At 38.5% G+C, this 13,366-nt stretch overlaps 1 protein-coding gene across 4 annotated transcripts in view; it reads left to right on the top strand.

The window, feature by feature from the left end:
- Window positions 1–13,366, top strand: part of LOC109039983 (uncharacterized) — a 28,563-nt gene that overhangs the window by 14,386 nt on the left and 811 nt on the right. Inside the window, exons 2-4 of one of the 4 annotated variants that reach the window (XR_002009784.2) lie at window positions 6,343–6,532; window positions 7,806–7,915; window positions 10,977–13,316. Coding sequence is in view for 2 of the 4 variants with exons in the window: in XM_072297116.1 (XP_072153217.1) it covers window positions 6,343–6,532; window positions 8,049–8,929 (1,071 nt within the window). In the remaining 2 variants the exon portion in view is untranslated. Of the gene's footprint in view, window positions 1–6,342; window positions 6,533–7,805; window positions 7,916–8,048; window positions 13,317–13,366 lie in introns of those variants that run through there. The other 3 variants (XR_002009783.2, XM_019055728.2, XM_072297116.1) reach the window with 3 other exon arrangements.

Here is a 13,366-nt window from a genome sequence, read left to right as displayed (position 1 = left end):
ATTTTTTCTTCGTTACGAATGTGCAGAGTATAAGTGTTTTTGTTCTAAAAAAGTGATTTTTTTCTATATTATCTCTTTCTCACCTTTCTACGTTTTCCCAAGGAGTTACTACTTCTTATGTGTTTCGGCAATACCTGACCACTCCCCCCCCCCCCCCCCGTCAACTTTTAATGTACCTGTCAGGTTAATTACACAACTTACATCAATGTGCGCTTTGAATAACGTATCAATTTCAACCAAGCACTGTGAAGATATTGCTGTCGGTTTCAATGAAAAGAGGAGTTCCCCTTCCATGGGGAGGAGTGGTCATAGGTGGGAGGGGGACATCCTGAAAATTCCATTTGAGGTTCTGTGCTATTTTTAATCATATTTATGTTGAAATAAAATGAAATGGAAGAAATAACGGGAATTTGCCAGCCACCAAGACTTTCTGCCAGCTTTTCGGATAAAATACTCCACTGTGCGGCATTTTCGCAAATGAACTGATGACCGTCCGTGCAGATTCTTTCATTGAAAATGTCGTCCTTTGCCACGGGCCCCTTATTTCCCACGTTGACAAGAGACCCGGTAGCAATCGGCTTAATTTATGCCTGCAAGTAATGTCCAACTTGACGAGGACCCTTGAAAAGTTGTGACCTGTCGGAGGACCACAATCCTGGGACTGCCGCCCACTTTAGAGACAAAATCATCTATAAAACCGCCGCTGCCCCTCTGAATTCCCCTCGTGATTCTCTACAAATTCAAGGTTTTGTAGTCATATTCCATTGCTCAGAAAATCTACGAGGACTGGTCCATCTCCTTAGAGTGGACGGCAGTCCAGGGATTGTGGTTCTTCGACTAGTCGACTCCGACTTATCATGGGTCATCTTCAAGTTGGACATTACTTTAGTCCTTTTCTCTCAGGTCTCACCTTTGTCGGCGTAGGAAATAGGGAAAAGAAATGAGATTTTTTATGTAAAAATGGGCGCGAACGATCCTCAGTTCATTTACGAAAGGACCGTATCCGGCGAAAGCCCTCGTTGATTTTCAGAGCAACGGAATAAGACTACCAAACATTGAATTTGTTGAGAATCAAGAGTGAAATTTATGGGGGCAGCGTCCGGGTTTTATGGATGATTACGTCCCTAAGTGGGCGGCAGTCCAGGGATTGCAGTCCAGGGATTGCAGTCCTCCGACTAGTCACAACTTTTCAAGGGTCTTCTTCAAGTTTGACATTACTTTCGGGCATCATTTCAGTCCTTCTCTCTCGGGTCTCTCCTTTGTCGGCGTAGAAAACAAGGGGAGCTAGGAAGAGTGTCACTTATTTTTGAAATTTAAGGAAAGTTAATAAAATAAGGAGCGTTTTTTCAAAAAAAAATTTTTTTACCGACCTCTCAAGCGCCCTAAAGGGCGCACGTGTCAAAATTGTAATCTTGACAAAATCAGTGTCGTTTCACTACGGACATCATCCAAATTGCGGTGCTTTGGAAAAATAATTTCTGTTTGGTCGTATCCGTAGCCGGAAAGTCGGCCAGTTGAGTCTGGCCGAAAGAACGGCCAGTTGAGGCGCGGTAACCACCCTCCGACGCGCCTCTTACAGGGTTGCTAGCGACCGGGAATACCGGGAAAAGTCAGGAGAAAAAAATCAACCGGGAAAAGTCAGGGAATTTCGGTGTTGGTCCGGGATTTTTCTGATTTTTCGTGGAATTAGGCGCGGGCGGTCTCGGGCTCGCGTTGCGGGCCCGAGACTCTCATTTTCACTTTAACAGACTGCGTCAGATCCATACTTAAAAGTCAGGGAAAAATATTGGAAAGTCAGGGAAAAGTCAGGGAATGGAAAAAAATAATTTGGCTGGCAACCCTGCTCTTAGACGCTGCAGTGAACTCGAGCCTCTTGCTGCCGACATAGGGTTGCGAATAATTCATCCCAGCTGGAAATTAACCAGCTGTAGTGGACGCATATTTTCACTCAACGCATAATATCAACTTAAATCTGGAAATATATGCGGGTTCTCCAAGTTGACTCAATGTAGTTTATGGAAATAATCATGATTTAGCCCCCAGGCCACTTAATACGTGTTAAACGGTTGCCTAAACATAGGTCTACAGGCGTATTTGAGCGAAAATTCGTGTTTTTCTATCTCTCCGAGGCTTGTTTGACACTGAGCGCGTCGTCTAACTAAAACAAGCTTTTGAAATGTTATGAAGGAGACTTTGGGACACATTTTAACCCTGGTTTGGTTTTAGTTAGATGATACGCTCTTAGTAAAAAAAGACCTTTTAAAAAATCAACGTTTATGGGACATCCGCAAAAATCTTAGAGAATTACGTCGTTAGGGTTCTAAGGGTTTAACAAGGCTTGATAACTGCCCTCGATAATATTACGGAGCGTGCATACAGTTGGAGAGACATGTTCCCTATGATTTTTGCGGATGTCCCTTAAACGTCGACTTTTGAAAAAGTTTTTTTTTTACTATGAGCGCATCATCTAATTAAAACCAAACCATGGTTAAAATGTGTCCTAAAACCACCTTTATGGCATCTTTTCCGTAAAGCTCCGCGCGCGGAGTGAGTATCCTTGCGCGCGGGCAACTTTTTTGTACGCGTGAATATATTTTCCGCGCGTGCAGAGCACATTCTTGCGCGCAGGCATCTTTTGCGCGTGAATATGTCTTCTCGGGCGCGGAGAGTTTTTTCTGCGCGCGAGCGAAATTTTCAATGAGCGATATATATCGATACTATGTCCTGTTGCCAAGTTTTAGTTCATTCAAGAAGTTTCCTATTTTATGAAATGGTTAGTATTATTTGTTGTTTGTTTATTTATTCGGTGATATGTAGTGATGTAGTGATAAAGAAAAGTTTATGTACTGATAACCTTAAACAAATCTAAGTAAGTAGTTGAAAGTATTCCCTAAAATTTCTCTGTTTCCTTAATTTTTTTATTCAGGTAAATCATGTATCTTGTGAACCGAATGCTCTAAGATTTTATTCATGACATTCAAACAATGAATTGAAGTTTGGCAACATGACACGGTATCGATCTATATCGATTGTTAAAAAATTTCTTCACGCAGAAAATAACTACACCGCGCGCAAAAATCATCGTACACGCGCCGGAAAAAATGGTTACGCGCGGGAGTAGCTAACCTCACGCGCGAGATTAACACCGCGTGGGGAGCTTTACGGAAAAGATGTCATACACCTTTATTTTATTTCAAAAGCTCGTTTTAGTTAGACGATGCGCTCGGTGTCAAAAAAGCCTCGGAGAGATAGAAAAACACGAAGTTTCGCTAAAATAAGCCTGCAGACCTATGTTTAGGCAACCGTTTAACACGTATCCAGTGGCTTAGGGGCTAAATCATGATTATTTCCGTAAACTACATTGAGTCAACTCGGAAAACCCGTATAAATTTCCAGATTCTAGGAGAGGGCCAAAAAAGGCCCTTATCGATACCCCTCCTTTAAAGAATGAGCAACAGTCAAGGATCAGACACCGATGAAAAAGTAGACAGAAATTTAAACTGTGCCGGGAACAACTGTTCTGTGAGATGTGCTCTTCCTTTAATTAATGTACCGTGCAACTTTTTTTTTTTTTTTTCTAAGAGGGTTTCTTTTTTTACTGGTATAACAAATTATGAGTTTCTATGGGTCTCTAACTCCGCAGGTCCTTAATCTCTGTTATTGGAATGTTAGTTACTCCTACCTCATGAGTGGTTATTGTGCTCTAAACCTCTCAGAGCCCTGAGAGAAGTAAGAGGGAAAGTGATGAAGCAGGTGTGCAGAGATCAATTTATTTTCTTATTTTTGACAGCCACCTGGATGTATCCAACAGAGTAAAATATTGGGACAATCAATTCGAAGCCGTCAACTCCAGGATGTTACTGATGGTTCCGAGAATCATTTATTCGAAAATACTCACAAAGAAATAATTTTTTTATTTCAATTCTTTCTTTTCCTTTTTTTGACATGAGGACTAAATTAAACCCCCTTTTTTTTAGTGCATGACTACTGCGTACATTGCGATTTATAGGGTGTCCGAGATCACCCCTACCAGGCGTTTTTCACGATCGTATTAGGTCCAACGAAGTCTAGGACCGCGGTGTTGAATACGGAATCGATCCCTGAGGAATCCAAATTTCAAGGCCCTCTCCCCTCCCTTAGGGTAGTAAAGGGGGGTCAAGATTCTAAATGTCGGTGATTCCGACTGAATTACAATTCAGTTTTATTAGCTGACAAGCACGAAAAATTTCACTTGATATCGACCCTTAAAAAACCAAAATTGGTCCCCTTTAGGCCTAAAAATTATTTTCTACAGAAAGAGGCAGTACCCCACGCCTCAGTTTCTCTTTTGCTGCAAAATTGACAAAGATTCTCCGAGAAAAGATGGCCCCCAAGTAATCGACCCAAAGAAATTGGTATTTTATGGTCCCCAAGCTCCCCCTAGCCGGCCGTCAGGGGTGAACAGGGGAGCTCAATTTTTAAAAGTTGGGGTTCCTTTCCAAATCGCAAGTTGATTACATCCAAATAGACGAGTACAACAAATCCAAGAGTTCAAGTTACACCACCCAATGCTCAGAAGTGACTCCCCGTAAAAACGGACGGTGTCCCTTCAATTTTGATCTTTGGTTGCAAAATTGATGCAGTTTCACCGATAAATTAATTGGCGTCCTAGGAAATAGACACAAAAATAAAAAACCGGACTTTGATGGTATCGGAGCTTCCTTGACTCCTCTTGCTGTAAAACACCGAGGATATTACCTTCTTCCACATACTCTACGTCAATTTTAGGGCCGAAGAGCAATTATGGAGGGGGCACCGTTCCCTTCTTTAAGAAGTTACTTTTCGGCGTTGAGTGGGTCAACTTGAACTCGAGGGGATCGATGAAAGTTGCAATTTGCTGTACTCTTCTGTCATACTCTTCAATTTGGATACAATCAATTTCCGATTCTAATCGGAACCTCGACCTGCATAACTGAACCCCCCCCCCCCCCCGTTCGCCCCCAAGGGTGCCCTGGGGGGGGGGGGGGGGGCTCCAGGGCCATAAAATTCGAATCCCCTGGGGTCGAATACGAGGAAGGCCGTCTTTTCTTAGAGAATCTTAGTATATCTCAAAAGGGAAATTACGGAGGGGGTTACTGCCCCTTTCTGTAGAAAATCATTTTTAGGCCTAAAGTGGACCAATTTCGGATATTTAGGGGTCTATATGAAGTGAGATTCTCTGTACTTTTCGGTTCCAATGCAGTTTAATCGCAATTTTGTCGGGAACTCCAACTTTTATGGTCGTAAGTACACCATTACACCCCCCCCCCCCCAAGGGGAAATAGGGGGATTACGGGAGCATGATTGCGGATTCCTTGGGGTCGATTCCCATTCAACCCCGCTGTCCCGGACTTCGTGCGACCTAAAATAACCGAGAAAGAGGCCTTGTGTGGGTGGTCTGAGACACACTGTATGTTTTCAACCAATTGGAGATTAATATCTTGCCCCGCAACTTTGGTGGTATTTTTTCGTTAAAATGCGATTTTTTCGAAACAAGTTGGAATTCAAGATGATTTTTTCTGACTCCTAAAACAATCAGCAAAGAACGGACACTCGAATCCGCGGTTACTTTCATTGGCGGAGACCTCATAACTCCAGGAAAATTCACGTTTACTGTACATAATCCCTCAAAACTCTGTGACACTCATTTTTCGCCACGCCTACGTTAGTAAAGAGGGCCCCTGGCCCTCTGAAACTGACTGGAAAATATTTCAAAGCCACTTATGAACTCATTAACAACTCAGTCCAAATCAACTACCGCAAGAGGTTTTAGACAAGGAGGTTAAATCACTAATAAAAGTAATGTCCGAGGCTGTCAAATGAAGCATGCGGGGCGCCGATGGCTTCCACTAACTCCAAAAAACATAGAGAATTAGAGAATGAAGTTACCTATAGTAAAAAATTCTTGTTTGCTTCGTTTGTTACCTGAAGTCTTTATTAGAAAATTAGAATGTGGTATTTATTTTTATCATGATTTCAGATAACATGATTCATGATACACCGATGATGAAAGGCCTACAATGAAAGATTGACATTGGCGGTTTTCGCATGATTTGGACCAAGCCCTCCCCCCTCCTCCGACAAAGGATTCTGACCTAAAAAACAAACATTTTCACCTTATTTAATGAATTTATCTAACCTCCAAGGGTATTTTCAACCAAAAATCTCAAAATTGAGAAAATGGACGTAAGCCGTTTTTGCACCATACAATTCAATTAGTCATGCTCAAATGAGTTCAGATATGTTATCTTTTTTTTATCTCATTTTTTAGCATTGCTATTTCTTGACTCTAAACTAAATTATTCACTTGTTCTTCTTTCATAGATAACAAATTGTCAGAGATGTCAGATTTATCTCTATTCACAAAGTTCGTACTTGAAAGCTGTGATGGCAGATCAAGACACAAGTGATTGGTTTTGGATGTGTGAAAATTGCTACATATCTTCACCTGTACAAGAGCAGACATTGTGCTTCTTCAGAATTCCTCAAAATGGAGGCCTCTTCGAGCATGAGAGTAAGTGATTCAAGAGCATCTTTCAGTTACGTACTCAATACATTCTGCGATTAGGGACTACCATTATTTTCTGCCTCCACTGTAAGAGCTTCTATCTGCATAGGAATACTAATGGCGTGTAAAGTTGTTTCGGAAATGAGCCAGAAATAGTAGTGCCTCAGAGAAAAATCTCTTTGAGGTGTGCATCAGTGTTGCTTGTCACCCTCCAGGTGAACTGGTAGTTCTTGTCATTTAGTAGTAAAGTATAACCTTTGCATTGCATTACTTCATTTCATTTCATGTTATGGGAGTATTCCAGTGTTAACTAATGCAGTAATCAGGTCGGAGAAAGACTGAGTCAGCATCAAGTAGGTGAAATTGAAATGTTTTTATCTATATACGAGGTTTTTTAAGACTAGGTAAACGTTAGGGTGTCCCACTTTGAGGGTCACCTCCAAATTTTGATGATGGTACTCTCTAAATCGTTGACTTCTTTCATAAAAATAAGATTTCACTAAAGAAAAAAATTCTAAAAAAAATTTTTTATCTCTGTGATAAGGTTTTTTTTGTACTTACTTATATTTGCATTTGACGAATTAAGAAATTTTACTCCCTGGCGTAAGGAAAAAGCAACAGCCGCAATATCTCGCGAATCATTTGGCCATGAACGTGAACCAAATCCTTCCTCCCATCCTAATCTTAGCGGCCTGCGACCGAGCATTTCCCTGATCCTCTGGTATGCTATTCAGGTAGTTAGTCAATGTAAGTGCTACCAGAGGATAAAGGAAACGCTCGGTCGCAGGCCGCTAAGATTCGGATGGGAGGAAGGATTTGGTTCACATTCATGGCCAAATGGTTCGCGAGAAATTGCGGCTGTTGCTTTTTCCTTAAGTCAGGGAGTAAAATTTCTTCATTCGTCAATATAAAAATTCGCAAATATAAATAAGAACAAAAAAAACTTATCACAGAAATAAAAAATAAATTATAGAAATAAGTAGGTAGATAGAAAAAAAAAAAAAAAAAAAAAAAAAAAAAAAAAAAAAAAAAAAATTTAATTTCAAAGAATGGTTACATTCAACACAACTTGAACATTTTTGAAATTCCAACTCTATTTGGACGCATTTTAATGCTTTTCTGACGAAAATTTTAGGAATGAACACGGTGTTTTCATTTAAGCCTCTACATTAAAAGAGATGAATATCTTCGATGGTCTCAAACTTCTTCTTTTCTTGCACTTTCTCATCTTCTGTCTCCTCTTTCCCTCTCTCTTTTCTTCCTTTTTTTTTGCTTTCAGGGGGCTTGAGTCCTCCCCTTGGCTACGTGCCTGGCATTCTGCTACATTTGGTCTGATTTTCTCAGGGCATGTCTAACTCTCATGTCTTCTATCAAAGAATTTCAAACCAGGTTAATTGAAATTGGTCATTTTTTAATTTTTTAGAGAAGAAATTATCTCAGTGTTGATTGAACCTCATTAGTTTCCTTTTTTTCTTTATGTTTTTTACCCATTCAGTAATATTTACCGCCCTGCATTTTCTAGGTTCATTGACATCTGGAATTAATCTCATCCCATCAGGAATTCAAGCGGCATCACAACCTGTACTTAAGCCTTCTTTAAAAGTTCATTTTCATAGCATATTTTGTACTGTTTCCAATTGGTTAATATCTCTCAAAGCTCACTCACGAATATATTGTAATCTACATAGTGTAGGAATATTTACTTTTTTGTTTTTTTTTGTAATATTATTACTCAGCATCTTCTTAGTTTATTGGTTTAGGCCTAATCCATGTGAAAATTTAGCATCAAAAAATGAGGCTGTTGCCTCTAAAATAAGGAATTCATTTCATTCCCTTGAAGAAACTTTCCCTCAGCAAAATATCGACCTTTGGGTCAACTTTGCATCAGGTTTCCAAAACATAGCTGAGAGTAATGAAATTTCTCCTGCTGTATTTTTAATTCTACATTCTAAAAACACGAAAACATCTTTTTGCATTATCAACCAAGTCTGCAAGCTTGCGCACCTACATTTGAAAGTTGACTCATCACCTTTGGTATTAGATGCTGTTCAGCTACAAAACAAGTACTTTGAACAAGGTGATTTCATTTTAGATATGGAGAAAAATATGTTGTCTCGAAAAATATCCGTCATAAGAAATTTACATATGATGCCAGGAAAATTAGCCGAAGGCCTTCACGGCCTGACAGACGCGTACAACCCATTAGTTAAAAAAGTAATTTATTTAATGTCCATACCTGTCAATCAGTCTTATTACTCCAAGAATGTTTTTGAATTGGCTGAAGATGTCCTCCACCATTCTTGGGTAGATGTTCATGAGGAAAAACTTGACCCACTCTTAGCACGACTCACCACCAATGTTGTTTGGATTGAAGATGAAAAGAAGTTCCCAGAGTATTGTTAGCATCTTTCTTCACATGTCCTCTTTCTATCAGGCAGTTTTCTTTTAATAGAAAATTGAATCTGCGCATACTCAAATGCAGCTCAAATAACCTCACACGGTTCGTTTTAAAAAAATTTAATTTTTTCGAAGACCAACGATATATTACGATAATTTTTTTTGATAATAACGTCAGGGAAAGTCTCTAGATTGAGAAACTGAAGACCGCAAAATCGTAAGTGGGGCCTTTTCCTGTTTCCGTGTCAACAATTTCCTGCAAGAATTTCCGTTAAATGATGGCCTTAATACGGACAAATTACGCAGGATTTCAGAAGAGCACGGAGGTAGATGTCTGAAATACGAGTATGTTAAGTGTTTGCAAGACTTAGAAAACGTTGTGAAATCGTGTTTTTCGAGCGAACATGTCCCTAAATTTACGATTTATATTCAAATATTTGAGAAAAGTTTCACAGATTTAGAGATACTCGACGCCAAAAATTCATACCGTAATATACCATGTGCCTCAATTCTGCGTCGAGCATCAAAGAGAATTGGCCTTATGTGCCTCAATTCTGCGTCGAGCATCAAAGAGAATTGGCCTTCTTTAGTGAACAAGCCATTGAATCAGTGCATGCAGATTTTATAAAAACATGGAACAAATACTAAGTTGATAAATCGCACCCAAGCTACTCCCGCAGGTTATTACAAGCCGTTTGCGAATATGACAGCTCACATTTTTGAAAGCTTTTTTTCGTATATTTTCCTTCAATTCTCGATAGTAAGCACAACGGGTCATTAACCAATTAAGAACAGCACATAGGGGGGATGTGGTACCGGAGCGGGGATTGCTGCTCTGGGAGGCCATGGGAAAAGAGGGGCGGGAAAGATTTCATTCAATTAAAAACTCAAAATGTCGTTTTACAAAAATACACAAACTTAAACCTAATCTTCTCCAAAAATCGAATCTTAAAACTGAAAAAAAAAGAATTTCCAAAATATCTGTTTTCAGCTGATTTATTGTCAACTTCTTCAGTATTCATTAGCTACACGCAAATTAAAACAAAGACGGAATTAATACTGAGTACTACATTTCAAATTCAGACTCTAGCGTAAGGTGGGAACAGTTTTAGTGTATTTTTTTTTATTTTTATTTTAGTTTTGACCGAGGTGATTTATTCTTTATCTTCTGTGTGAATTAAGGAGAATTCATCTTTATTTTCTTGGGATTTAAGGGGGAAAAGTTTTGCAGATTTTACTTGCTGATTTCAAGGAAAGTGATCATCTTTTTTCAACCAAATCCGTTTTCATTAATGCTTCCACATTTATCCAGTTGATCTTTCGCGTTCGCAGAAACGGAGGTAAGGGACAATGACATATTTTGCCAGTATGTCCTATTGCCAAAGAAAACTCTGTCAGTATGCCCTTTCATTACTTAAATAAAGAGGAAAGAAAGATTTTGGTCAAATCTGTAAACTGGCATTTTCTATAATATTTTCCAATCTTAAGAAAAATCGGAAATATAGCAACTGCAAACGTTTATTTTTTCGGATGACTCGATACTATTCATAAATTATAAGCAGGTATTTTTTTTTATAATTTTTAACATAAATCAAAACTCAACGTCTTCAGACCATCGTCGTCTTCGTTCCATCGGTTACATTACTGTGCCGTGCATAACTTGGCAACATCGCATGGGGGGCCCAAATTTTTTTGGGGGGCTCCAAACTGTTGGGGATGTCTTGATACATGTTTGGAGACAATATACTAAAGTTTAAACATAATCCGAACATGGGGAGGGGGTTTTGATGGCCACGCATAGGCCTTGGAAGCTATTTCCCCCTTAAAAATCGAAAAAGTAAAAAATTAAAAAACAGCCCCACTTACGATTTTGCGGTCTTCAGTTTCTCAATCTAGAGACCTTCCCTGACATAATTATAAAAAAAAATCGCGTGTGGTCTTCAAAAAAATTAAATTTTTTTTAAACAAACCGTGCTCAGACTGATGTATTAATGATCCTCTTCAGATTTAATTTGCTTGACACAGTGACTGATCCTTTATGAATTTGCCATAGGTTATGTCCAGTTGTTTGTCAGTTATGATATAACGTATACTATTTTCACATCAATCTTTGAGGAAGTAAGCCACCAGTCTTTGCTTGAGTGCTCTTCCATTACGGAGTTTCTGATGCTTAACAAATCAAGTAAATTCATCTTATTTTGCTTATAGTAGTAATTTAAAATAAGTTTTCCAGACAGATAATTTTATAGAAAGTTTTTCTTGCCCTTCTGCCAAACATTTTCATCATCCCAGGTTGATTTTTAAAACTTAAACGTTTGTTTATCAAGGTTTCTCAACAATGACGCCAGTGTAACTTCATAATTGAACTTGCTCTGGAACCCTGCTTGTAATCAATTAATATGATGGAAAAATTTTGAATCTAAAATGGATGATTTTTTCCATTTCTATGTAATAAATTTCGGAAATTTCTCTAAATGAAGAAGCTCAATAGAAAATTCAAATCCATGAAAATGCAAACCATATCCTAAACATTTCTCTTCAAAAAATTTTTCCTGAAGATTAAGGTTTTTAATTTTATTTCAGCCTGTACTTAGACCTCTCATGATCTGTAAGTAATTTTTAAAATCAATAAATCAAGAACCCATGAACTGAAGTTTCTTATCATCTTCTGTGGCGTCCTGTGATACCAATGCTTGATTTTTTGGAAATCGGAGCTGTAGTTCAAAGTTGACTTAAATTCTATTTGTTCTTGTCCAAAAGCGGTTACTACATAGTTTCTAATCATCACTCTGTCTATTTTTTCTGAGGTGCAGATAAAATCCACGCCAAAGAAGTTAACTCACTCTTAGAGTGTGACAGCAGATCCCCCATCTCGATCCATTCATGTACTTACTCTCAGTGCTAAACTAAATACACCTCCTATCACACCTTCAAGTGCGTAAACTTCATTGCTGTGGACTCTGCTCAACTTTTATTTGCGCAATGTTCTAAGTATAGAGACTATCTTTTTAATCGTGCTTTTAATTTTTATAAAATTTTCAACGCAATTTGATGCAAAATACATACACTAATTTCTTGTCATTAAAAGAAGTCTAAATACCTAAAGAGTTAGTTCCATGACATTTAGACATAATGTCTTTTTAAAAATTCAATTAATTCGAGAAAAGCACCTACTGGATTCGTTTTTACAGAATTCAGAGGGCATATTTCTACATTTTATGCATGTTTTATTCGTCCAATGGCAAATTATTAACCTTGCTTATCACACAAGAAGCAATGCAGACATAGCACTCTAGAAAGTAGGAGATCGTCATGGACCACTCATAGAGTAGAGTCACAATGTTCTGGAGTGCCAATGAAGTCACTTTTTGAGGCTGTTTTGTCCAGTACTTCTGAGACTAGTGTGCGGCGACTGGGAATGCTGTATGCGCGGGGTCCCAGGTCTGGTCTTCCCTCAGAAAGTACAGGTAGAAAATTGATTTCTTAAAAACCGGGAGTGTTGTACATTTTTTAATTTGTTATGACTTCGGTGAACACAATTTGCCAAAATTCGCGGAAATAATTATTGATTCAAATGAATAAATCCCAAAAACCACTCGCAGCCTGCAATTCTTCAATTGAAAAATGCCAAACGGTTTCCAGATGGCTCCCACTTTCCAGCGAACAAGGGGCTCGGAATGGCCTGTCCATGGATTAACTTCATTGGCGCTCCAGTACATTGTGTCTCTATCGTACTCTATGGGACCACTAGACAAAGTGTGAATTTATACATTATGATGCAAATTATCTCATCAAAATTTCAGGGAGAAGCGATATGTGCAAAAAAAATTATTGGAAGTAACTCCTAACCGACATATTGACGTGTTTCGATATTAATTCAAACTTCCTTCTCACGAAAAAACCATAATCATCTGGCATTAATGAGCACACTCAATGTCGCTGAAAGTCTTTGTGGTATAAAAATATGGTAGCCTTGATCTCGACGCTGCAGCCCAGCTGTTGCATGTTGTTTACATCCCGAACAATAGAGGATGGGAAAGGAACACTGCTTGAGTAAGAGGCCTGCCAAATCCGTTGCAGTGTGCGATGTAATTCATGTAGAATCTTCATATTCAAATATGGAATCAGAGCCAAGTAAAAATGTTAATAATATGCTAGGATTTTAGTTCAGTAATTTTCATTGTGCGAATCTCCTTGTCTGTGAAATTTTGAGGAGAAAATATCTACTAGAATGCTTTAATTCATATTTTGTCTAGTGGACCATTGTAGATCATCTCTCATGAAAAACAAAGTAATGGTTAGGTTAGGTTAGGAGGCTAGAACAAGCAGCAGGCAGGCACGTTTCTTAATTGCAAAATGAAATTTAAATTAATAAAATCCTTTCTTTTTCCGATCTGTTGTCTTTCAAATTAAGATTATGAATCTGTTTTATTTTATTTTTTT

Source organism: Bemisia tabaci, chromosome 2 (assembly GCF_918797505.1).
Source record: "Bemisia tabaci chromosome 2, PGI_BMITA_v3".
NCBI classification, from domain to species: domain Eukaryota; kingdom Metazoa; phylum Arthropoda; class Insecta; order Hemiptera; family Aleyrodidae; genus Bemisia; species Bemisia tabaci.
Note: the sequence above shows the minus strand (reverse complement) of the source record. Positions and strands in the feature narration are given on the sequence as shown.